The sequence below is a fragment of the Delphinapterus leucas genome, chromosome 8 (genome assembly GCF_059928025.1).
Source record: "Delphinapterus leucas isolate spDelLeu-1000000601 "Yukka" chromosome 8, BTC_Dleu_Yukka2, whole genome shotgun sequence".
Classification (NCBI taxonomy): Eukaryota; Metazoa; Chordata; class Mammalia; order Artiodactyla; family Monodontidae; genus Delphinapterus; species Delphinapterus leucas.
The window spans coordinates 31,466,799-31,493,596 of record NC_143136.1 but is presented as its reverse complement, the minus strand read 5'-3'; the positions used below and the strand labels follow the sequence as shown (position 1 = coordinate 31,493,596).

Below are 26,798 nucleotides of genomic sequence, written 5' to 3'. Positions count from 1 at the left end.
GCCCTACAGAAAACACATTTTACAAGCAGTGGTTGGGAATAAAGTTGATGAGGTCTTCATGTTTATCTTAAAGTTAACTTATTTTTAGAAACACTGCCAACAGTACCTCTTCTGATGTAAATTAAAATTTTCTATGTCTTAATTTCTTCAATGATGGAACATAAAACTTTGTGTTAGAGAAGAGAGCTAGAGGTTATGGCGGTTACTTGTAGAATACTTTAAACCTTCATTCATTCGTATACATAAATATGCACACACAATTGGCAGTATCCGACACAGGTGTTCTTTGGAGTTTTCGTAAAAGATGCTAGCATCATAGCTGCAAGGAAGTTTGGATATAATTGGTTATATTAAGTAAAGCTTGAGTTGTACGAATTTGCATTCTCAAATTCTTATTAAACTTCATTTTGGGGCTTCCCTGGTGGCACAGTGGTTAGGAATCCGCCTGCCAATGCAGGGGACACGGGTTTGAGTCCTGGTCCGGGAAGATCCCACATGCTGCGGAGCAGCTAAGCCCGTGCACCACAACTACTGAGCCTGCGCTCTAGAGCCTGCTAGCGACAATTACTGAGCCCGCGTGCTACAACTACTGAAGCCCGTGCTCTGCAACAAGAGGAGCCACCGCGATGAGAAGCCCACGCACTGCAATGAAGAGTAGCCCCTGCTCGCTGCAACTAGAGAAAGCCCGCGTGCAGCAATGAAGACACAACGCAGCCAAAAAAATAATAAAATAAATATATAAAAAAATAAATTGTTAAAAAAATCATTTTGTAGCAGAATACTTTTTAGGGTTTTATAATGAAATAAATTCTTTAAAAAAAATTATTTGTCCTTCTCTTTGGAGACCTGGCCACTTCCATTCTTTGGCTGTAGGCTCTGCATTCCTTTGGACCACACAAGCTTCTAAAACCTTGGCATCCAGGTCTTTGGACTATAAAATTTCATTTGAAAACAATTAATGGAAAACAGGATTTGAAATAATCAGCTGTTTTCTTTAAAATTATTTTGAAACATTGTGTTTCAGTGTTATTAAATTATAACGGTTTAATGTTTTAAAAATCTTTCATACTGGGAATCGTTCAAAATAGATAATTCAATTAAAGGTGTAATTTTTGTTGATTTCAGACTTTAACATTTGATTTTCCTGATAAAACTTTTCATTTTATGATTACAGTGTATTTAATCCTGAAGATTTACATAAGGAGTATACTTTTATGCATTTAACTCACTCTTAGATCCATAGGAAAAGGAAATTTCCGCATTCTTATAGAGTATGCTGTGATGATGTAGGCAGCAGATTTGAAAATAATTAAAATTTGTCTTTTGTTCAAAAATAATCTAGGTATCTGGAACGTTTTTCCTCATGAGTTTAGGTTAATCCCGTGATGAAAAATTAACCTTTAAAGTCTTTTGTAATAAAGAAAATTGCTGAGATTATGGTTACTTCACAAAGCTGAATGAAAAATGACATGGAGTGATTAATATTTAGTTGATACATGAACTAGCAAATGAAGTTTATGCCTTGATGCTTAAATACTTTTCTTTCTGCTTGAAAAGAATGAGTAATATTATCAAAACTTGGATTATGAGATAAAATGGAAAATTTCCCTTGGAATTGTGGTGCTCTAGTGCTGAGACTAATTTGTTGAGAATTGTGTATCACAAGCCAACTACCTTCCTTATGGCATGAGCTTTGTATATCAAAATCTGTTGATGCTCAAGTTCCACGTGTTAAATGGTGTGATACAGTTGGTCCTTCCATGTTTGCAAGTTCCCAATCAGACTGCAATATAAAATTCTCAGGGTTGTTTTTTTTTTTTCCCCTCTACCAGAATAATTCTTTTACTTTGGGAATGGAGGACCTTTTTCTGAAATTTGTTAATAAATCAGTGAAATTTTAGGTTACACAGCAAGACACTAAAATAACTGATGCATTGGGATATTAAAGGTGTTTGGCTCATGGACTTCCTGCTTGGAGATGCACAATCACTGTGGAATTATGCTGAGCTACTGAAAACATTCTTCTGATATAGCAGAAATGTCTTCGTTCAAGAAGTTTCTCTAGGTGTAGATTCCAAGACCTAAGGACCTTTTAATTTCTAGAAGCTGTTGGTTTGAGAGATGGAAGGGGTCTTCAGGATCACACAGTTCCCATTTGTTATCCTACAGCATCCTTGAGATAGGGCTATCTAGCCTTTGCTTGACTCCTTATGGGAATGGAGAGCTCACTATTTCATCATACTCTACCAGGAATTTTAATAAGAATCTGAGAACACAAATTCATACAACTCAAGCTTTACTTGATACAACCAATTAAATCCAGAATTTCTTGCTGCTATGATGTTGATGTCTTTTACAATGACTCCAAAGACTGTCTTTGACAGATACTATCAAGTGTGTGTGCATCTTTATATGAATGAATGAAGAAGGTTTACAGCATTCTACAAGTAACCGTCATAACCTCTAGCTCTTTCCTCTAGCACTCTGCTCTCGGATAGCTCTTTTTAGAAGCTCTTTCTTATGCTACGTCTCTTTTCTTTATGTAACTTTTTTGGAGCAGTACAGAACAAGTCAAATCTTTCTTGTATGTAACAGCCTTTGGATTTGATGAGTCTCATACAGTCATTTAAATTTCACAGATTCGCCTGTAAAAGCTCAACCAAGGAAAAAGGGGGATAAGTTGAGTAATGTATCAATAGCTAATGTAACTTGTATGAGCAATGAGCACATATCCCAGAGGAAGCATGAAATGAGAGAGACTGCTACCACCTCTGTTGTTTCAGTTCACATGTGCTTATGGTAGTGAGTCTATCTCTGGTCTGAGTGTGATTCTAAATACTTAAGACAAGCATTTTCACAGAAAATGATCTCCAACATAATCCAGATACTTTGGTGCTTAACTGAAAAGGTGATAATATGCTCTAGTCCTGGATGAAAAATAAGTAGTGTTAGACTTACTGAAAAGGGATGGGGAGATATCATATTGGGGACTAACCTGAAAGATTTTCAAAGATAATTTTAACCATAAGAGATTTTTGCCTTATTGAGTATCAAGAGCTCAGTGCCTTGTAAACTGTGGCCTACTGTGTTTGAAATTGTGAAAATTTTCCCTTTGTTTAAACAAACCTAAATTATGTGTTTTGATGAGGGAGCTGCCCTACTTCCACGGAACCCCATATGTGTGCTCTCCAGCTTGTTAATAATTATCTCAATAAAATTTGAAAACATATTTTAAATGTGGGGTGACCACGTTAGCATAGGATGAGATTATTACCTGTTCTGTTCTGGACACAGTACCTCTATCACAGCCTGAGACACGTGTAACATTTCTCACTGACACTGACACTGTCAGCTCATTGAAGCCCGTGGTCCACTAAGCCACCTCTGTAGGTCTTAGAGGTTTTGAGTAACTGATGGTCACTGAGTTGCCTGTTCTGTTGGTGGGGTAATCTGGCTTCCCCATCTGTGGGGACTCCTACATTTATTTGCCTTAGGATTTGTTCTTTTACTTATAAGGAAACTTGTTCTAAACAGCTTTTTAGTGATCTGCATTTGTTTATCTGTAGAGATGTCGTGTGTGAAGGGAACCACTGGGTGTTTCAGTTTGAAAAAAATCAGTTTTTGAAGTAAAAAGTTTTTATTTTTTTTAACATCTTTATTGGGGTATAATTGCTTTACAATGGTGTGTTAGTGTCTGCTTTATAACAAAGTGAATCAGTTATACATATGTTCCCATATCTCTCCCCTCTTGCGTCTCCCTCCCTCCCACCCTCCCTATCCCACCCCTCCAGGCGGTCACAAAGCACCGAGCAGATCTCCCTGTGCTATGCGGCTGCTTCCCACTAGCTATTTACCTTACGTTTGGTAGTGTATATATGTCCATGCCTCTCTCTCGCTTTGTCACAGCTTCATTTTTCTGTAAAGTTTTAGAAGTATAACACAAATACAGAAAAGTGTATGAATAAGTGTAGCCAGCATACACATCAAGAAATAGAATATTGCTCCAGAAGCCCCTTTGTGTATCTTTCACTCACTGCCCTTCTCCTCTTCATGGGTAACCAGTCTCCTGACTTCTAACACTGTGAATTAGTACAGCCTGTTTTTGAGCTTATTATACGTGGAATTATATAGTATGTAATTCTTTTGGTATTAGTCTCTTTTTGATCAATGTTGTGTTGTGAGGTTCACCCATATTGTTGTGTAAAATTGTAGTTTGTTTATTCGTGTTGATGTTTAGTATTCCATTGCATGGACATGGTATTTGTCCATTCTACTGGTGATGAATATTTGCGTTATTTCCAGATTTTTAAGTATTAGGAATAATCCTGCTATGAATGTTCTACTATGTGTCTTTTGGTAATTCTGTATACTCATTTCTTCTGGATACATACCTGGGAGTGGAATTACAAAGCTATGTGGATGTTTATGTTCAGCTCTATGCAGTGTTCTGTTGTTCAGATACTGCCAGTATTTTCCAAAATAACTGTATAAATTTATACTTATATCGTCAGGGTCTGAGAATTCTGAGTGTCCCAAATCCTCACAATTCTAACCCTAACCTTATCAATTTGGGCAGGATCAAAATCTTCACACTTCTGAGTCTTTCAATCCATGAAACACTTCTTTAATTTTTCCTAATATTTTGTGTTTTAGCATAAGACGCTTTACACATTTTTGTTAGACTTATTCCTAAATATTTGATATTTTTGATACTATTATAATTGTTACCCTTAAAAAGTTTTTTTCTTGCCTTGTTTAGTTAAAGGTTCACCTTGTTTGCTACGAAGGTATTGTGAATAGGTGGTAAATATTCTCACCTGCTTGTGTTACATTCATTGTGGTGATCATATAATTTTTATCCTTATTCTCCCCGATTAATTTGGTGAATAACCTTGGTTGATTTTTGATTTTTAACCACTCTTGCATTACTGGAATAAATCCCACTTGGTTATGATGTATTATCCTTTATAAACATCACTGAATTTGATTTACAAATGTTTTATTTAAGAGTTTTGGATATGTATCCATATGCAAATTTTTATAATTTTCTTGTAATGTCCTTGTAAGGTGTTGGTTATCAATGTTATGCTGTCCTCATAAAACGAGATGGGAAAAGTCTTTTTTCTAGTTTTCAGAAGTATTTTATAAGATTGACACTATTTCTTCCTTAAACATTAGGAAGATTTTTATCTGTGAAGTAATATGAGCCTGATATTTTCTTTATGGGAATATTTTAAGATAGTAGATTCATTTTTTAAATTGTTTTTAATTTATATATTTTTTTCCTTGAAGTAGATTTACAATATTCTGTTAGTTTCAGGTATACAGCAATGTGATTCAATTATACATATATACGTTTTTCAGATTCTTTTCCATTATAGGTTACTACAAGATACTGAATATAGTTTCCTGTGCTGTACAGTAAATCCTTGTTTATCTATTTTACATATAATGGTGTGTATCTGTTGATCCCATAATCCTATTTTATCTCTCCCCTCCCACTTTCCCCTTTGGTAATCATAAGTTTATTTTCTATGACTGTGAGTCTGTTTCTGTTCTGTAAATAAGTTCATTTGTATTATTTTTTAGATTCCACATGTAAGCAATATCATATATTTGTCTTTCTCTGGTTTATTTCACTTAGTATGATAATCTCTAGGGTTATCCATTGTGGCTGCATATGGCAATATTTCATTCTTTTTTTATGGCTGAGTAGTATTCCACTGTATACATATACCACATCTCTTTTGTCCATTCATCTGTCAGCAGAAACTTAGGTTGCTTCCATGTCTTGGCTATTGTAAATACTGATGCTATGAACATTGGGGTACATGTATCTTTTTGAATTAGTATTCATCTTTTTTGGATATATGCCCAGGAGTGGGATTGCTGGATCATATAGTAGCTCTATTTTTAGTTTTTTAAGGAACCTCTGTACTGTTTTCCATGTATATTTTCTCTTCTTATTGTCAGTTTTGGCAAGTTGTATTTTTCAAAGAATTTGTTTATTTTATATAAGTTGTCAATTTTAGAGGTCTAAAAGTTTTTGCAGTATCGTCTTACTGTGAGATCTATGATGGTATTGTTTATCTTTTTCCTTCTTAGTACTGGAAATTTATGTTTTCTCTTTTTTTCTTTATCAGTCTTGCTAGGTATTTATCAATTTTATCAAGGCACTTATAGAACCAACTTCGATTTATATTTGTTTTATATTTATTAACTCATTGATTATTTTGCTCTTTATTTCCTTCCTTCTGTCTTTGCTGTTCTTTTCTAGCTTCTTGACTTTAGCTTTTCTGTTTTGCTAATATGTGCAGTAAAGGCTATAACTGTTCCATTGGACACTGCTTTAGCTGCATCCCACAATTTTTGTTATTTTAATTGTTTTTAAGTTATAAACTATTTTCTAACTGCATTTGTTTTTTATCTATATATTATTCATAACTTTATTCCTTAATTTCCAAACAGCCAGGCATTTTCGAGAGCTCTCTCTGTAGTTGATTCCACTATGATCAGACATCATATTCTGAATGATTCCAGACTTCTGAAATTTGGTATATATTCCATGTGTACTTGTAAAGAATGTGTTTTCTAGTCTTTTGTGGTATAGTGTTTTGTATATATGTGATATAAATAGATGAGGTTACTTTGTTAATTGTGCTGTTCAGATGATTTATATTTTACTGACTTTTATTTCCTATCAGAAGTCTCCCACTGTGATTGTGAATTTGTGTATTTTTTAAATATCTGTCCATTTTTGCAGTATATGTATTAAAGTTATGTTGTGTACATGCAGATTTAGAATTGTCTTCTTCCAGTTGGATTGATCCTTATATCATTAAGAAATGTCCCTCTTTACCTTTAGTAATATTTCTTAAAGTCTCCTTTATCTGATGTTAGCATGGCAATGTCAAGTTTCTGTTTGTAGCATCATAGATTTTTAAAACTGGAAATGAACTTACAGATTGATTGACTCACCTTCACTTTATATATAAATTGAAGTTTATAATTCTGTTGTTGAATTCACCAGGTATTATTACTTGCAGCCCAGCACAAAAACCCTTGGTCCCATTCTAGTTCTCCTGGATTCTTTGGAAACATATTTGATTAAAGTGGCATCAGCTCATATTCCCCTCCTAACCTTTTCTCAAGTTTGTGCTTGATCTATCTCAGTAAGGTGGAGGCCTTTTCTGAAGTCAGGGCCAGCTCATAATAATCTCTGTAGTCAGTACTGCTCTTTCTGGCTTAATTCTTTCCTTTCAGGTGTCAGTACTGCTTTGCTAGGTTTTGCTCAGGCATCATTTTTGGGAACTCTTCTTCCCTACACTGTCTGTGGTTGGTTATTCAGAGACTCCTGCTCTCTGCCTGTCCCAATAGTCTCCAGGCCTGCTCTGACTGCTGTGTTTCCTGGGTGCATTCTGGGGCATCTGGTTCTCTTTTGGTCTTGGGTAGAAGGGAGAGTAACCCCAGAGGATTATGATAGAGAAGTAGTTAGTTAAAATGTGCATGCACATAAAAACTTCATAATTCTCTATCCAACCTGACACCTCAAGCTCCCTTTCTACTCTTTTTTTCCCCACTGCTTCCCAAACCTTTGATTTCATGATTATGAGCAGTTATGCTCTGAAGCTTCTCTCACTTGTGAAACACTGGACACACTAACACAAAGGCTTTGGGGCCTTCCATTATTGCCCCTTTGTGTCCTCTACACTTTGACCTCCGTGTGGTGCCCTATGCAGAGGGCCATAGAGCCTCCAGGTTCACTAATGATGAAGCAACAGAGGCCCAGAGTAATGACGACTCGCGTGGATCCATATACTTATTAGATAGAAATGGATCTGATCCCCTTCTTGGGTAATTGTGCTTTTTGTTAAGTTCTGTAATCTAAAAGATTTTCTATGTTTAAAAAATGCACCTTGGCTCTGCTGTCTAGGAAGCATTTGACCTTCGGTAAGTCAGTTCACCTACTCATGCCTTGTTTTCCTCATCTGTAAAATGGGTTGATAACTATTTGATGAGGCTGTTGGAAGATAAACGAGTTAACCCTATAAAACACGCAGTACCTATTGCACCTGGCCTGTAGTAGGCACTAAAACAAATGATCTGCTATAATGATGAAGATAATGATGAAAATGGTGAAATCTCATTTTATGGATACATCCCACCAAGTTCATGAAGTTAAATTCTACAAGGAAAATTCTAATTTTCTATTAACTTCCATTTTATAATTATTCTTATGTTCCAGTGGGTAAGATTTTTCTTGTGAAAACGTGAAGCCACCAAGAACCTAGTTACATTACTGAGCACTGTAAACACAGCCCACTCATAAACACAGCCCTTTGTCACCTCTTGGCTTTTCCTTCACAGCACTCTCCTCCTCACTTTGGGACCTTGCTGCCACGCAGGCTACTTTTCTCTTGTACCAGAGGCATTTTGCTGAGAAACCCTCTCTTGATCATTGACATAATCTCAGTGCTTGGTAGTCACAACATTGTAGTATCTGGCTTTCCAGTCTACTCCTCTACGCATTGCAGATGGAAGTTTACTATTCTTTGAAACTTTGGGTACTATACATTTTCTAGGGTATGGGGTCAAATTTTATGTCATCTGCCCACAGTGAAAGATATTTGTTGCTGTTAATATCAATACGTGTTTGGAACAATTTCTACATTGATCATTAAAGGTACCCTGTAACTGTCTTCTTTCCATAGTGCATACCTTTTTTTTTTTCTTTCCATTTTCCAATTCATCCTTGTAGACTATTTTTAGTTTTCAAATTCTAGTAGGGTTTAAGTTAACTGTGCATTACTTAAAAAATGGATAAGATACTATCAGAAGTAGAGGAAACATAATGTATATTATGTTATTTTTCAATACTTAAATGATCTAGGAGTGTAAGTAATACGATTTATTGCATAGCACACATACTTTATTTTCAAAATAATTTAAAAGTTATGCATATTATAGATATTTGTACAATATAAAGGTAGATTAAATGTCACTATTATGAAAAATAGAGTAAACTTTTCCAAGTGATTAATTGGGTGAACGAAGACATATATGTGAACATCTTTTCATGTTTGATCAGTTTTATTCATGGTGGTAGTAAAACCAAGTAAATGAAATGCAAAATGTTGACTGATGTAATGGTTGAAATTTTTACATGCATAAAGTAGTCAGGGTAAATTTATGGTCTTATGATGGCTTGTTGGCTGCTAATATTGTGTATACTTTGTTAAAGTGATCTATAGCACCATGGCCAAAACGCCATGGGGACAAAATCACAGTTGGTACATACTGTGTTGATATACCTCTCTTGATGTGTGAAATATTAACTCTGAGACTGCTTTCACACAGCTTGTCAGTTTTTGTTCAGTGTTAGATGCGTGCTCGTCATTGGCCTGCTCTTTCCTTTGATAAAGCCATTTTATACATTCCAGTGTAGAACAGAGTTAAAATTGCAAAGAGTCGTCTTATGTTCTGGCACCATGTAGCTCACTTAAAATCTTTTTTCAGATTGAATTTGAATATATGATTCCAAAATGTATCAGATTACTTTTTCACTTGATTATAAGTTTGTAAAACTTAAGTTCTGTACTCTTTTGAATCAAAACTGGAGATAAATATCTTAGTTTCAACTCCTGTGCCTGATTTTCCAGGTCTTAGATCCTACAAGTGTGTGTGAGGGAGGAATGCAATGTGACTTAACACCCCATCCTGCTGCCACTTGTCTGCTGTTCCCTTTGCCACTGATCAGATCCTGTCCCCTGCTATTTCCTGAGTTTCCCTAGTTTAAATCTGAGTCTTTGGTTTTCATCTCTCTGGGCAGGAAGAGAGGTATACCTTATACCGCAGTCGTTGGGGGTTTACCTTAGTCTCAGGTGATAAAATCTGCTTTTCCAAACAGTATGAGAAGAAAGCAGACAACTTGATGTCTGATTTTTAAAAATTGAATATAAAAAAGCACACTCTTTAGAATACATCACCTTTTATAAACATGGTTACAATCAACAGATTTCATCTGTAGAGCCATAATATATCAGAACCCAACTCAGTGGAAATTAATGAAATGGAACACTATGTAAGAAGAATTTTTTATAAGGAAAAATGCAATATTCTATAGGTTTCAGCCAGAAGTCCTGCGTAGATTTGGAGAAGTACATTGCTTGTAGCATGGCCAGACTAAAAAAGGTAACAATTCCCAAAGATTGTGGGGGCAGTTTTATTTTGCTCTCTTTTCTGTATATTCCAGTGTTTTGTCTACCAGAGTATCTTCACTATTTAGAATCTAGTCTGTTGTACTTAGCTTACCTTTTATAGCACAATTACCCTCGTGTTGGCAAAGCTCTTTGATTAAAGAATCAGAGCTATGGATGCTTTTCTTACTTGGTTGTATAGTCACTGCTTATATCTTTGTGATCTCTATGTGGGCAAAATAGAATTGGGCTGTTTCCTAATAAATCATTAGTGTTTCCACCTATAAGCCTAGTATTAGAAACAAAATAAATTCCTTTCATTCTATTTGGAATCTTAGAGCTCTTTAGATGCTCTATAGAAAACTTAATTTTGAAATGTTGAAAGATTACCTAAGGAGGATTCCTTCAGATGTTTCAAGCCTATCACTTTATCAAGTTGATTACTAAAAAGCTGTGTACTTGAGCCGCATATCAGTAGCCCTCCGAATAGTTGCTTTAAAAGAATTATTATTGATGAATTGGGAGATTGGGATTGACATATATACACTAATATGTATAAAATGGATACCTAATAAGAACCTGCTGTATAAAAAAATAAATACAATAAAATTAAAAAAATTATTATTTAATAGTATGTCCTTGCCTTTTACTGGGGGACAGCTACAGAGAAGGCTAAATAGCAACCATTTCCATTAGTTTTTCTAAAATTACAATTGAATTCTGAGGGTTATATTAGGGCTTACCCTTTACAAAGATTCATGTAGTAAAGGTTCAGAGCTTTATCCCAGGAAAACTGTTATGTCTTCTCACAAACTGGTATCTATTCCTATAGTGGATACTGGGTGCTCATAGCTCAAAAGTTTCCCACATTCAGGGACTTTCTAAGCATCACAGAACCAAATTGATTATAGCTTGGGTATTCTGGTAAAAACTACTAATGTTCTTCTTCATTCATTGATTCATGTTCTTATTGTCTTAATGGATCACTTTCATATCTTTTCCAGAGATAGGCAGTATATAAGTAACTGAGCTGGATCAGAGCAGAGTATCTAGCTACATATCAAATTTTGAGAAAGTAATTCCTTTCCTTAAGCTTTACACTCCTAAGCAATTTTTAAAAAGCAATACTTGGAAATCTCCTAAATCCCTACCCCAATTCAGCGATGCCCACCACCCTCCACCCCTGTTTGACTGTGAACATTGTTCTAGTTGCTGCCGTGCTTCAGGGACTGGAAATCCATGCTGGAGTTCTTGCTCCAAATGTCATTGCCAATCTTAGAGTTGAGAATATGTGCACAGCACAGAGATAAAAAGAGTTGAAGAGGATGTTGGTCCTCTCATTGCATTTGTATATCCGAGGTGATAGTTATTACCATCACAGATTTCTGTCTTATGATTTTTTTCCTACAGCTTTAGGAATCTGTTTGAATTTCTAATCCCCAATTTCAGAAAGTACCCTTGAGAAGATCTTTCTTTGTCCAGATTATTCTTGGGATTACCTAAAGTGAAGGTTATTCAAAATTCCTTGAATATGCTTTACAAATGGCTGGGGCAATTTATTTTTCCATTGCAATTTATCTTCCAGGAAAACTGATAAAATATGTATACATTGATTTACTGACTTAAGTTAAACAGGATAAACATGCCACAGATTTATCCCAATAAACAGATAACATTTGTTTTAGGTGTTTAAAACTTTTATTATTGCTAGAGCATATTTTTAAGGAGTGTAGTTTAAAAATTAAAATGTATTTTACGTTTTAAAAAAAGTTTTAGTCATGAAACTTCTTGGTTATTCTACCACAGGATCCTGGGTACTGGGTGAAGATTCATCACTTAGAATACACAGATGGAGGAATCCTGGATCCAGATGATGTCTTGGCAGATGTCGTTGAAGACAAAGATAAGGTAGATGACTCTAAAAATGTTCTTTGTTTTCCTCTATAGAGCCACATGTTTTTCCAGAGATTGAGATCCTTAACAAACTCATGTGTCAATTATTGTTAAAAGATACCATCTGTTCGAGTTTTACCTAGACAGCCCATAAATCACAGCTCACCATCAGATGCTGGGAAAAACTTTGTCAAGGTTTGGGAGTCTGTTCATGGTGGCCTAATTAGCAGATACTTCATTCCCAAGAGTTCCTGATACGCCTCAGTAAATTAGTGTCAGGCTCTGAAGCTGTTGGAGTTCTCATTGTTGGCTCTGGAGTTTATTCTTGGCCCATTAATATTCAACTTAATGCCTGAGATTTGAATGTGTTTCAAAGGAGAGTATACAATGGAGAGCAAAGTCTTGGGAAGAACTGTGGTGAAGATTTTCCTTAAAGTAGCTGGCAAGCAACTATCTTGAGTGGTAGTTTTTGTTTTTATTGCTACAGTGAAATACGCTGACTTGAATATTTCAAAAAGTTTGAACATGTTTTGCCACTTACTTGCGAATAATCCCATTGCAATTACCTTGTTTTAATGGCATTAATCTTCTGATGCTAAACTGAAAAAGGTGTAAAACTAAACTCTTCAGGTGCAATACACTGGCTTATGCTGTTGAGATATATCGTTTTTCACTGCATCTGTGTTGGGCTCTCTGATCAATGGCTAATGTGTTCTCCAGAATTGAACTGCAGCTTTCCCTGAAAGATCCTTGCTTCTAAGTTTCTTCTGCTGTGCATCCTTAGGCTTTTAGTACTAGGCTAATTTAAGTCTGTAAACATGTTTCTCCGTATTTTTATGTGATCTCGGGGCGGTGGGGTAGGGGTATTTGTGTGTTTTAATCAACTGGATTGGAATATAAATAACTGCTTTATTGAACTTAGATAAAATTTGCATTTTTCCTTTCCCATAAGATCTTTTTGGACCATTGAAATTTACAGTAGTCTTTGCAGACATTCTATACATTTATTTTCCCTGTTTTCTGTTGGAATTCAACTCTCATTTGCTTTGCATTTTAATTAGCCATTTCATAAGGAACTTATCTCCCAAAATAGATTGTAAGCTCCTAGAGGACACAGACTGGGAGATATTAATTCCTTTTTGATCCTTGTATTAATAATATCTGGTACAATATTTTATCCAAACTCGATTCTCAAAGAACACTTGAGTTAGAGCAAAAAAGAAAGCTTTCCACTCTACAGTTGATTCTTGCTGTTTGTGATTTTGATGCACACTTCTTATTTTTTGGTCTCATGGTAAATAATGTTGTATTTACCTTCATAACACGAGGAGGACTTTCACTTCTGTTTTTCCCTTTTTTACTTTTTTCTTCTCTACAGCTACCTTCTTCCTTAGAAATACTCTAGGTATTTGGGTTGTTTATTAATGAAGAAGGTCTTCCCATCTCCAATGTCACTGAAGTCCAGTGTATTAAAATGAAAAGCTGAAACGTGGCAGGTTTAAGAAGGGGCTGAAGAAAATGTCTTGCCCCAGCCTCATCCAAGAGCTCATTCCAGAACGGATGATTCCATGAACAGTGCCCAGGGAAATCATTTGTCCTGTAGAGAATGATTTTTAACTACCTTGGCATTGTACTTTGTAACCATAATTCATTTACTAGACACAGAAACAGCTTTATTATGTATAACCTTTTTTAAAAGGACTTCACCACCATTACTAAATAAGGTAGAAAAGTGAGATAATCAGTTAAAATCCTAGCAAAGAATTAGTAATGTTTGGGTACAAGTTTACCCATTCCTTTAATCTGCTTTAACACAGCTACATGAAGCCTAATTGGTATTGTTCTGCAGAGTTGGTAAGAATTTACACTTTTGATACTGCCAGAAATAATTGTACTCCCATTTTTAATCTTTTTAGCTAACGTAAGTGAAAAAAACAGCATTACTTATTTATTTTTTTCTGACATTCTCTCTGCAGTCTTAATTTCCTTATAGTCCATTTGTCTAGTGTGGAAGGAAGTTTCTGCCAGCCTTTTTAACTTTTTGTCATTTTAGATTAAGCAGTAATTATATATGATGCTTGTGGTTGTTTAGTGAAATTTCAAACTCTCCCAAGATCCTTTGAGATAGTATTGAGCTTGGATAAAACTACAATTCTCCTCTTTTTCAAATTGGTTACCTAATCATCTCTTACATTTAGAATATATGGAGAAGGAAGTGCAAAGAGACGTGGGTGAATGTACGTAATCCTTGTGCTAAAGCTCACATACCTCAGCTCTAGGAAAGACTGACTGCAGTTGAGAAATGCCATTAGGAACCACTGAAGGCCTAGCTGGAAAGGATGAGGCAGGAAAAACAAACTTAGAATCGGAAAGCAGTGTAGGCTGAAGCCGCTTATGTAGTGTATGAAAAAGCCAACCAGTACACTTCAGTAGAGACTGAAGTTAGAGGTTAGATGGTATTCTACTTAAAAATCAGACAAGGGGCTAATAGATTTAATTGATTTTCTAAAGAAAAGACTCTCAAAATTTCTGGTGCTGCAAGTGGTCTTCTGTTATTCCTTTGGCCAACACAGTGCATAATGCATATGCGGTGTCTCTTTGGGCAGGTTTTGTTTTTTTTTAACTTGATTTCCCATTAGAGCCCCTTCACAGGAGAAACAAGTTTTTTCCATGTTGCACTATTTCTAGCCTGTATTTTGCCAAAATATTACTGGAGCAGCTTTGGCATTTTGCATCTTATGATAACTAGTATTTGTGCAAAATGTGGTGCTAAAACTTTTTGTGACCGTCATTCTCAAGTTTCTTCAGGTTTATGTATCAGTCTGCTTCAAGTTCTATGGGATAACTAGGAATTTACAACTTTACATGCATGTCTCTTCTCTGGATGCTCAAGGCTACTGACTTAGTTCACCCAATAATGACTTAACATTTCATTGAACGCTGACAGTGGCCCAGAATGTCTCTGGCACTTACATATCTTTAGAGCAACTATGTATGATCCCCATTTTTAATTTCTGAGAACATAGAAATTGAAAGTCAGTTGCCAAAGATCACACAGGTAGTAAGTGGCAGATTCAGCCTCTGGAACTTAGAATTTAAATTTTCACACTCTATTTTGTTCTTCTACAATATGCCAAGGCAGTGTGTTTGGTGTTTGTATATGTGATTTCTTTTTTTTTTGCGGTACGCGGGCCTCTCACTGTTGTGGCCTCTCCCGTTGCGGAGCACAGGCTCCGAACGCGCAGGCTCAGCGGCCATGGCTCACGGGCCCAGCCGCTCCGCGGCATGTGGGATCTTCCCAGACCGGGGCATGAACCCGTGTCCCCTGCATCGGCAAGCGGACTCTCAACCACTGCGCCACCAGGGAAGCCCTGTATGTGTGATTTCTAATTATGAAAATTCATCAATCATAAATACGCACGAATTTGCTTTTACACTGTTACCACCATAGTTAAGAAAAGATATGTAATAGGACTATGGAGAATAACAAAATTAATTCAGAACTAGTATGCCATGCATGCATGGTTAACTCCAGCTCTCTGTGCCTGCATCCTGCATCTAATTTAGTGCAAAGCCCTGCCAGTTCTACCCCTGTTGCTGTCTTTCGTAGCTCCTTTTCCAGGATCTGGATTACAGGTACAGTTTAATTCCAAATGGACTAGTAGAATACATTTGGAGTCTAACCGTTACGTGCAGTTTCACATATATAGTGTGCACTATATGCAGGACACCATATTCTGTGCTATTTGCGGTAGGGAGGGCCCCCAAAGATGTTCTAATTAGACATTAGACATCCTAATGCTCAGAACCTGTGAGTATCTATATTACACAGCAAAGGGTCTTTGAAGATGTAATTAAGTGAAAGACCTTAAAATGAGGAGATTATCTTGGAATATTTACATGTAAGCACAAGGATCCTTATAAATAAAAGAGGAAGGCGGGGGAGTCAGGGTTAGAGACATACAGTGTGAGAAAGTATCAACTGGACAATGCTGGCTTTGAAAATGCAGCCAAAGAATGTAGGCAGCTTCTGGAAGCTGGAAAAGGCAAGGGAACAGCTTGTCCTGTACTCAGAGCAAAGCCCTGCTGACACCTTGATTTTAGCCCAATGAGAGCCATTTCAGACTTCTCACCTCCAGAACTGTAAAATAAATTTGCCTTGTTTGAATTCAATAAGTTTGAGGTGATTTGTTATAGCAGCAATAGGGCGGTCATACACTGTCCCTTATCCTATTTTAAACTTTTAAAGTGATGATGGTCTTCTCAAGTTTAATACTAACTCAGCTTTTAATATCCTGTAGGACAAGGAAAATATACTTCAGATCAGTTGATTGCTCTTTGCATTCCTCCCAAAATCTATCACAAATTGATTCTTAATTTATTGGGTGAGCCTTCACTCTTTGGGGCCCTGGATGTTAAACATTTTGGTAGTTAGGCTATTGTCTTTCTTGTGTGGCAGTCATTTCAGTGCCATACCCAAGAGCCGTGTAATGCTCGTCAGTTTCTCGTTGCAATGTGTAAAGGCCCTAAGAAATCTGAAGACTGATGCTTCATGAGCCACTGCAACGCTTAATGTTCACTCATATTTTTCAAGTGTGAGAACCTCTGAGTGTTGAACTTGTTTAATGATTGTTTTCCTAGTTAATTGTCTTTATTATTTCTTGAGTTGGTTGTAGAACACAATTGCAATACAATACTGAAATATGGCAATGTATAACTTCTATTATGTAAACTGGATTACTGCCATGGTTTTATTAAACATATGAAAGTAAAATTATGTGGTAAAGTGCATAGGGAGAATGTTTCTATCTTTGACTATCATAGGGGTTCATTTTGGAGAGGTGCCAGTGGTTTTCCTGGACTCCAGCGAGGGCGGGTTGGCCCCCTGGGTCACCTGTGAAATCTGGTCCTCAGATATTACAGTTTCAGTTCAGCTTTATCCCTTATTAGTTATGTGTGCTTGGGCATGTTTCTTCACTCTTGATTTACCCATTTGTAAAATGGACATAAGTTAGTTTTACAGGGTCAGTGTAGGAAAACTACATAAACTATAAAAACTTTTAAGTCCAGTATGGTATATAGTTAAGCACTCAAATGTTAACTGTTACATCAATAATAAGAAGTGCAGTTTTTACCTGTGTGTTTTGATTTAACCATTAAATGTTTAAATGATTTAACCATTAAATGTTTAAAATTTAAATACTAAAATATCGAACTATTTTATAGTACATTTTAACTTTTTAAAAAAACCTTAAATTTGTTTAAATGTTATTACATTGTTTAATAGTTTTATAGGAAGATATGATAAAACATTTAGATTAATATTTGAGAACTGGAAGTGCCAATATGACTAATTTTAAAATGAGAATGCTTTTATCAGGACATATTGTTTGATAGTACAAGAAGCATTCAGGGACCTAATGTGGTTTTGAACTGTAGACTGCTTTGCACAGTGAACTAGTGACCTAAAACCAGACACTCAGTCCTTAAGCCCACATTGTTTTCTGAGAACACTCTGTTGCCCTCTTGTGGAGTCCCCGGCTATCTAGAAACCAGCTCACAGGACATACTTCCTGATGAGGTATTTTTACTGTATTTTTAGTACAACCCAGAGACACAGTCGTGGATAGTACAACCAGGGTTTATATTTCAACTAGTGGTTGTCGTTTCTTCGTGGTCACCACCCATACTGATGATTACATATGCTTTTGTAAGTTTTAGAAGGGCGAAAGCAAAATCTTTGCATTTGTAAAAAACTCAGTTTTTGTTTAGACTTCTTCCCATCTTCCTGTTCACTGGTTGCAAGGTTATTGGCTAGTGGTAATAAAGTATATGACTTTTTCAGTATGTAGTTGAACAATTTGAGATGTATTGTGTTTTTCTGGGGATAGGGGATTCTAAATTAGACTCCTTAAAAGAAAAGTCCTGTATTAATTACTTCATTTTTCAATCCTAATTTTGCCTGTTAAAATCCCATTTCAAGGAGTAACACCTATTTCAAGCCCTTGATTTTTAACAAATCAGAATATGGTATTTTGGGGTTGTTTTTCTTTGGCTCACAGTTGTTGAAGTTTTGAAAGCACATTTGGGAGGAAGTTCGGAGAATGTTTCAGAAATAAGTGCAGAAGTCCAAAAGGATTATCTTGACCAAGAAATTCCATCTTAAACTTTTAAAGAGTACTCTCTGCTTATAGAATTACAAAATTACAGAATTATAGAACCAGAAGAGACCTCAGCAGTCATGTACCCTAACCCCATCATCTTGCAAAGGAGAAATATCTGAACCAAGAATAGTTCACAGGGCTCCATATTTCCAGCTGATTTCTTTCCTGAGTCCAGTTCTGCATTTCCTCCCTGGGATCCTGATAACATCTGGTTCGGATCAAAACTGCTCAATTTCCTGCTCCAAGTTGGTGTCCTCCACTCACTTCCTTATTCCTGTCAATAAGAGCATCGTTTCCTAGTCTTCCAGGCTTGAACTTGCAGTTATTTAAAAAATATTTAATCCAGTTTATTCTTTTAACGTGATTCATGTTCCTCTCTTTGCATGTCTGCAGCTACCACATTTAAATCTAAAAGTCTCAGGCCGGGTTACTTAGTTGATAAGGAATTTGTAGACTTTTCTCTCCCTCTACACCCCTCAACTATTCTTTGCCACAGGTGCACTGGGACACAGAGTGGCTGAGAGTTTGGATTCTGGACAGGCAGAGTCAGTTCATCTCTTGGCTCTGCTATCTGTTGGCTTTGGGCAGCTTACTTAATCTTCTTGTCCTTAGTTTCCTCATGGGCACTTGGAGCTAAAATAGTACTAATTTTACAGGTTAATACATGAAGTGTTTAGAAGGGTACCTGGCTTGTAGTGAGTCATCAATAAGTGTTAGGTGCTATTATAATGAACATATTACTACTGTTATTAATGTCGATTACATTATTCTTAAAGTATTGCTTAAGTGATACCATTCCTTCCAGTGTATACTAAAGCAAGGCTAAAGCTCATGGCAATACATTGTATTCAGAGGTCTCAGAATCCCTCCAAACTATCTTCCTCAAACTCAACCTTCTCAAATCTCAACAAGAAAGAAACTACTGTACTGACTAGTCTCTTAGGTACCACGTGCTTTCTTGCTCCATGGCTTGCTTAATGTTCCACTGGTCTGGAGTGTCCTTGCCCTACGCTCTGCTCGTCCAAGAGTTATTCTGTATGTTATAGAATGGAAGCTCCACGAGGAGAGGGTCTTGGGTTTTGTTCACTGCTGTTGTTCCAGGTGCCTGGTACCTCGTAACTGAACTGAGTGAATAAGTATATGTATAAATGTTTTCAGGTCTTGAGCAAGTCATTTAACTGCTCTAAATGCTAGTTTTTTTCCCTTGATGAAATGAGTGATTAATGATAAATTTTTCCACAGTGTCTTTGTTAAGGTTGAGAAGTTGTATGTGAAAATACAGTGGAAATTATAAAATTCTTTATACATGTAAAGACTGTATTCCTGCTGCTCAGTTCTTAGCAATCTTTCAAGACCCAGGTCAAATTGTATTTTTTTCTAGTTTGTTTGCAGACTAATTCTGAATGAACTAATTCTGAATGAATTCTCTGTCACCCTGTGATTTTATAGAAATCATTGAGCAGTCTTTTAAAAAATATATTATTGCCTAGTAACATTTATCCATTACCATCTTGAAATTCTGAAGAATTTTATTATGGTTTAACTTCTTAAGTCTCAGTTTTGTCTCTCCAAATGTCTTGTATACTCCTTTAGGATTGGGACAGTCTTTTCAAATATTTAACACCTGGACTTCTTACCTGTGGTTTGGTGTTTAATAAACATGTTTGATTTCAGTTAGTGATAGTTATAACTGGAATTGAAGGTTTAATTGTCCATCTTTTTTCTTCCACCAAACTATGTTGTGTCTTTTAAATGTTTTATTAGGATGCAGTTTGTAGGCATGTTTCAATCCCAGAGGAGCACTTTGGAATCAATGCCTTTGTGACCTTATTATGGCAAAGACAAATGGTGTTGGGAGAGAGTAACTGAAAGCCAAGTAAGCCAGGTGATGGCTGTGTCCACTCCAGGTGATGGCCTGGTGCCTTCTGCAACTTTCTTGGTTGGCAACAATAGTGTGTGTGTGAGTGAATGAGAGAGAGAATCTCTGTGCAGATGTGTGTGTGTGGGGAGTGTGTATACTTGATCTGAGTGTGCTTGTTTGCTGTGCACATCTGTGGTGCAAAGCTTTCACTGGGGTTAGAAAGAAATTATCAAGCTTGATAGTGCTGTTAATTTAGCTAGGCATTTGAGTACAGTCAAAAGTAAAACATAAGAAAATTTTTGACATATGTGTAAAACTTCAAATTTGGAGGGAAAAAGGCAATAAAACTAGAGATTATAACAATCCTTTCCTTAGAGCTAAAAATGTGTTTCTAAAAAAAAATCAATGAGCATTTCTTTCTTTACAGCATGCCTCTAGCCATATGTTATGGGACCCAGTTCTACTAGTGTTCTCTCTTGCAATAGCTTCTTTTGAGGCTGTTTGTGTAGGTGTATCTGTGCGCAAGAGTTATGTGACCATTATTATTATTTTTTAAATACGTCTGTTTTTGATTATATAACGTACAAATGACAATCTCATTAAGGTACCTGAAATTACACCAAATACAAAGCTACTTAAGTTATAAAACATCCTCTTTGAAAAATGATAGAGGCCTCTGAGTACTGATTGAGCACCACATCATCAATAGGTAAGTGTGTATCGATTTAATCAGGTTGCGTCCCCTGAGTATCTAGCTGAGATCAGCTTTACTAAAACAATATTCTAGAGTGTTATGTGGGAGAGCTTGGGGCTTTGGCAGTTGGAGTCCAGGTTTTTCATATTATTACTCTAACCTCTTTCAACCTCACTTTTCTCATTTTAAAAATCATCTACTGCTGTCCCACCAACCACACACAGTTGGTAGGAGGATCAAATGAAATTAAGTACCTGGTAACACTTTGAAGTATGTTGTACCAAGCGAATATAGCACTTATGCCCTTATTCACTGTAGCAGCTGTCTGCAGGTATTTAAGCAAATGTTTACTTGTAGTCCAGGAGGGACTTGCCATGATGTAAGAACAGTGAGCCAGAGGAGAGGAATGGGAGAGAAGTTTGGAAGGAGAAGGAGGCTGGTTATGGGTAAAAGAGAACAGTCTTCTCTTCTTGTCATCCAGTGAGGTGTTCAATGAGGGGGAAGGGACCTCTTTCACTAGGAAAGAGGACAGAGGTGAGAATAACAGGGAGAGACAGGTAACTAAAAGGAGGAAGATTGAATTTACCCTTAGAAATTTAATGGGTGGGAAGCAAAGATATCAGAGCTTCCAAGTAACACACAAGGAAGGCATAAACTACAGTATAATGACAGTTTCCCAGACCTTCCGCGATTCTGGAACCTTGATAACATTTGAGTGTGTGTGTTCACTACTTAGTTCTTAATGATTAACAGGTTTCTTAAAATGGAAAGGATCTAGGTGCCTCTTTGAAGGAGGTGGGGTGTGTCTGTTTTAGGGTAAGAGAGATCTCAAGAAATAAGATAAAGCTATGGAAAGAAAAACACCTGAATACCTGGAATCTCATGATTTAAGAAACAAAATGAAACAGGTCAACAGGGATATATGCTCAGTACTGACAAGTGGCCCATGAAGCTTAAGCAACTATCTAGCTCCTTGGTATTTTCACCAAGAGATATTATCTATTCAGCAGTTTCATGGGAATAGCTCTGTACCAAACTCTTAGTTAACCTTTTACCTTGCTGGTTCTTCTATTTCCAGGCGCTCAAACTCACTGTATCTTATTAATCGGCTACATTGTAATGGACTTCTGGGGGGCTGCTCTTGAAATCACATTAATGTTTATAACACTTGTATTGAGGTACTTGTTCAAATTACATTTACATTTACAGATGACTTAGGTCTACAGATAAATTTTTAGTAAATAAGGATGTTTAATTTCCTTAAATTTTTTAATTGAAGCTTTTTAAAGTCCTATAAGTATATATTTTTCTGTTTAAATATGAAGCACACTTCCCCATCATGAATATTGAAGCTTCACTCAGAGTTTCGGCAGGATTACTGAACTTTATATTTGCTGCTTTAAGTTCTCTTTTTAGCTTCCCTTCTTTTGATGTTATGAATCAATTTTGAAGGATCAAGTGACATTTCCTTAGCAATAAAGAAGAAAGCCTCCTTGTGCAGACTTTAATCAGAGGAGGAAAATAGCACAGAAGCCTGTTCGTATTTAATATCTTGATTAATCTCAATTCAAAATACGTTACAAGTGAAACACACATATTTACATAATTCTTAACCATAAGCAGACCAGAAAGACTGCAAGACAACATGATTTGAGATGGTTCTCATAGCTCACCAATGCGAAATACGCAGCTGTATATAGACAAAAAGTTGAAGAATCTAATAGTCCGTAATTGATAACAGGGTGAGAACTTGATTTTCTAGATGGCTAGCTGAGTGGAGCCACTGTGTATAAGTTTGAAATGAACCTAACATGATATCATGTGGTGTTCAAAGTAGCCCATTCTTTAAATACAAATTTTACAAAGCTCTGGGGTGATTTATTGGAATTGCCTCATGTTGCAGAACCTGGATGCACTTGAAGATTGAAGGGAGCCTGCTAACTGTCCTCAGATATCTGGGTGATCATAGAAAAGAAGGAATAAATTCACTTATTGCTGTCCCAAGAAGTTGGGCCAAAGAAGTTTTAAGGAAATATATTTCAGCTCCATGTCACAAATAGTTCCTCAGTGAAGCGTGTGCTGCTTTATAAAGCATGGACTTTTGGCCATTGAGACTATATAAGCAACAGTTGAGCAAACATTTGCCAGGAATTCTTTTAGGTTTGGAGTTTTAGACCATCTACAGGCCAACTATGAGCCTATGAGGCATGTGCTTCAATCTAGAAATACGGGGTCGGCCTATGTAGCTGATGATTGTGCAGTGTTGTCTGCTTACCCAGCATCCATTCCTACTCTCTCCTTCCTAGGGCAACTCCAGTTCTGTTTAGGTCTGTCTCTTCCTCACATGGTTTTTTTTCATACGACCACCCACCTCTAAGGGTGAGTCTTGTGGGCCTTCATCTGGGATCCAGTTCCCTGTACCAGTGATTACAGTCATCCCTCCGTATCTGGGGGAGGTTGATTCCAGGACCCACCACAGATACCAAAATCCATCAATTCTCAAGTCCCATAGTTGGCCTCTGTGTCTGTGGCTCCACATCTAAGGATTCAACCAACTGTGGTTCAGGTAAGTTCTCTGTACATTTACTAGGGGGAAAAAACACGTGTAAGTGGACCAGCACAGTTCAAACTCTTGTTCTTCAAAGGTCAACTGTACTTTGAGAATGGTGATGTGATTCTGTTTGGGCCAAAGATGCTCAAGGAGAGGTAAGCTGAGGCCTACTGGGAAAGCTCTTTTTATCACGTGGGAGAAGTTTCCTCTGAATTCTGTCCTATTCTGAGGCTTGGAACCACTGCAATCCTACAGCTTCCAGCATGAGGTAGAAACCATCATGGGAGGAGAGCCAACACCCAGGGGGTCTCAGGGACATGGCCTCTGAGCCAGTGGATTTAGTCAACTCTGAAGTCCATCCTAATTGGGACGCCCAATTACTTGAGCTGCTTATTACCTTATATTCAAGCCTGTTTCAGTTACATTTTTCTGTGACTCACAGATTAAAGTTTCCCAGTTGTTACCCACAATTATAGGAGTTTGGGCTCCATTTTTACACTTTTTTATTCCTGCTTGGTTGGGGTGTATTTGTTCTTCCCTCTTTTAGTTCTATATATGTTGAATTTGAAAAGTTGTCTTAATTTATTTCATAGTTATGCCAAGTTATTTGGTTTCTTCCTTTCAGAATTTTTTGAATTGTTGGTGAAAGAATTAAACCCCTAAGGTTAAAATGTATATTTCAGTTAGTTGGTTTGCCTGACTTTGATTGAATAGGCGATATTAATTGGGAATTTTTCCAGTTAGTGAGAATTATATTTTCTTACTTTAAGTTCTTTATTACCCATGATTGTTGTTTACATTTTTCCTAGAAGGAAATAATTCATGATATTAAACTATCAGTTTTATGTTTCCTATAATTCTCACTTTACTAATTCTTTCAAAAAGTATATATGCACAGCTAATATTTTAGGGATAAGGAAATCAGAAGAGTTCTGGTTTTGGCTTTCTTAGATACTTAAAACTTAAGTAGTTAAGTCGATTGTGTGTCTTACAGAGGAACACAAAGGCTGTCTTTTCCAGGAATCTTTTCTTGATCTAGTCTTCCTAATTTTTATCTTAACAACATGGAATAAACATTTGGTGCTAATCTTGAAATATTGGGATTTCTCTTTAACTAGATACAATATTTACATCAAGAAACTGAAGCAAATATTTAAAGCAAACAAATTAAAAAACAAAACTCAGGCAGTTTAAGAAATTTGCCAGAACTTGGAGTGCAGTATAGTAATCTAAGTAATTCTCCAATGGCATGAGACAATAAGGTGGGTGATACTCCAGCTTCCCCTAAGCCGTGAAGACCTTTGGTATTTATCATAGTTTTCTCAAATCATCTGGAGAGAGATGGGGGCCTTGACCTGATGTGTGGTTCATCTCCTCCTTTCCCTTACCCAGGTTTTAAAGAGGTACCTTTGTGTAGCAAGGGCAGCACAGAGACTGCCAAGGTGCCCTGAGCCCCTAAATGGGGCCAAATGGGGATTTTTTTCTGTCACTAAGGCAGTGAGAGTGCTCAGAGCATGGACATTGGGAATATTTTTTTTTTGTGATATAGTCAATGCATTTCATATCCATGTAGTATAAAAACAGTGGTCTTTCTATTGACATTTAAATCATGATCATTCTTAAGGAGCTACATGGCAGTTATAATCAGAGTTCTCTGAGCAAGCTGCAGAACTTGCCCTTTTCCCCAGACTACATGGACTATTTAGGTGTCTTTAGGAAGACTGAAGGCTAAATGAGGGAGAAGACTCCAGACAGATTTATAAGAATGTTGTGTATGTGCTGGGGGTGGGGGAATGAATGTGACTGGTTAGAAAAATAATTTGCAGTTTCAGTGTGCTGATGACTTGGAAAAAAGAAATGCTGTGATAAGCATCAAAAGAAAAAAAGCAACAAAGAATAATATGAATAAGAAAGTGATAGCGGAAAATGATAAAGTAATGTTGACATTTCCTTAGGGAGACCTAGTGTCAAAGTCATAAACACTCAAACTATTTAGATGTCTCTTCCCCAAGTGGAAACTACTATTTAAGGAAGTTAAGTATGTAACTGCAGTGACTGAACATAATGGGCGAAATGTTTTGCACTTGACATGAGGCTTCAATCTGAGATGAATCTTGTGCTCATATAATGCATGAATATATGGAATGCTTGGTTGGCCAAGTTTTAATTTTAAACTTTAGTATCTTTTGTGTATACACACAAAACCAGAAAATTTATCAAGTCGGCATGTTTCACGAAAACTTAGAACTTTTATGTTTCTTGCTACATTGTTATTTGAAATGAATATTCAAATAAAAGTAGAATATTAAACATCCTGAGATACTGTTCTTTAAACTTTTGCTGTTCATTGGAAGTCCGAAGCTGAAAATGAGCCCCAGATTTATTGAAATGAATACTTAGGGAAGACTGTTTCCTGGTAATTTATTTCAGCATATTGCTTAGATTTTTCCAAAACTAAGTATTTTCCTCTTAAATGGAAAAATGTTTCTTTTATTCAACAATAGAGTCTGATGGCCTAATGTCACCAAAAGTAAACATGATAATTCGGGGTTTAGAGATTTTAAAAATTTTAGTTAGAGCTTTATTTGAAAATTTAATGTTTATACAGTGAAAATAATTGTCTGGAATATTCTGAGCACCATTTTAACAGTACTATACTTTATATGAAAGAAATAACATATTTAAAAAATTTGATAGTGTCTCCATATAAGGAGAGGAATGCAGCCATGGACTGAAGTTTTGACACACAATCTTTTATTATGACATCTAGTTGATTAATACTTCAGCCAAATCATTGTTTTAAAATATCTCCTTTCACTGTCCATTAGATCTGGATCTGCAAGCATGCATAAAACCTGGCATCCGCTTCATACTCTTCACCATTTACTTTGGGACAATGCCAGTGTCTTGGTTATAGTGTTTGAAGTATAGTCTAAGTGCTTTAAGAATTTGTCTAAGGCCAGACAATTTTTATATGTGACTTGCTTGTTGCATTTGAGTGACACACAGATAGTGTCAAGACAAACAGTATTTTAAGAGTAAAAGGTGGTAGGACATAGGAGTTTTGAAGAGGCACCTTTGTAGGTTTTTTCCTTTGTTGTAAAATTACTTAAAACTGTTTACTGCTAAAACTGTTAATACTTGTTAAGTTAAAAACATTTAGAATTCAGTAAAATACAAAGAATGTCAGAATCATCTGAAATCACATCTAGTAGAAGTAATTATAATTTAAAAATGGGCGTATAAATTTTTATATACATATTCAAATGTAAATGTTAAGTACATGTCATACAAAATTGATACAGCAATATGCTTTTCTTTGACTTAACACATTATTTTTCTACGTGTTTATTCTCTGAAAGGTGATTTGTAATGTCAACGTAGTGCTCTCTGCTTGTTTGGGGATTTTTAACATCCTTTTTGCTTTCTGTTTGAGTTT

At 36.3% G+C, this 26,798-nt stretch overlaps 1 protein-coding gene across 1 annotated transcript in view; it reads left to right on the top strand.

The window, feature by feature from the left end:
• The window catches only part of PARD3B (par-3 family cell polarity regulator beta), a 1,040,415-nt gene that overhangs the window by 116,554 nt on the left and 897,063 nt on the right, over nucleotides 1-26,798 (top strand). The window contains exon 2 of the mRNA XM_022567488.3: nucleotides 12,003-12,104. Coding sequence (XP_022423196.1) covers nucleotides 12,003-12,104 — 102 coding nt within the window. The remainder of the gene's footprint in view (nucleotides 1-12,002; nucleotides 12,105-26,798) is intronic.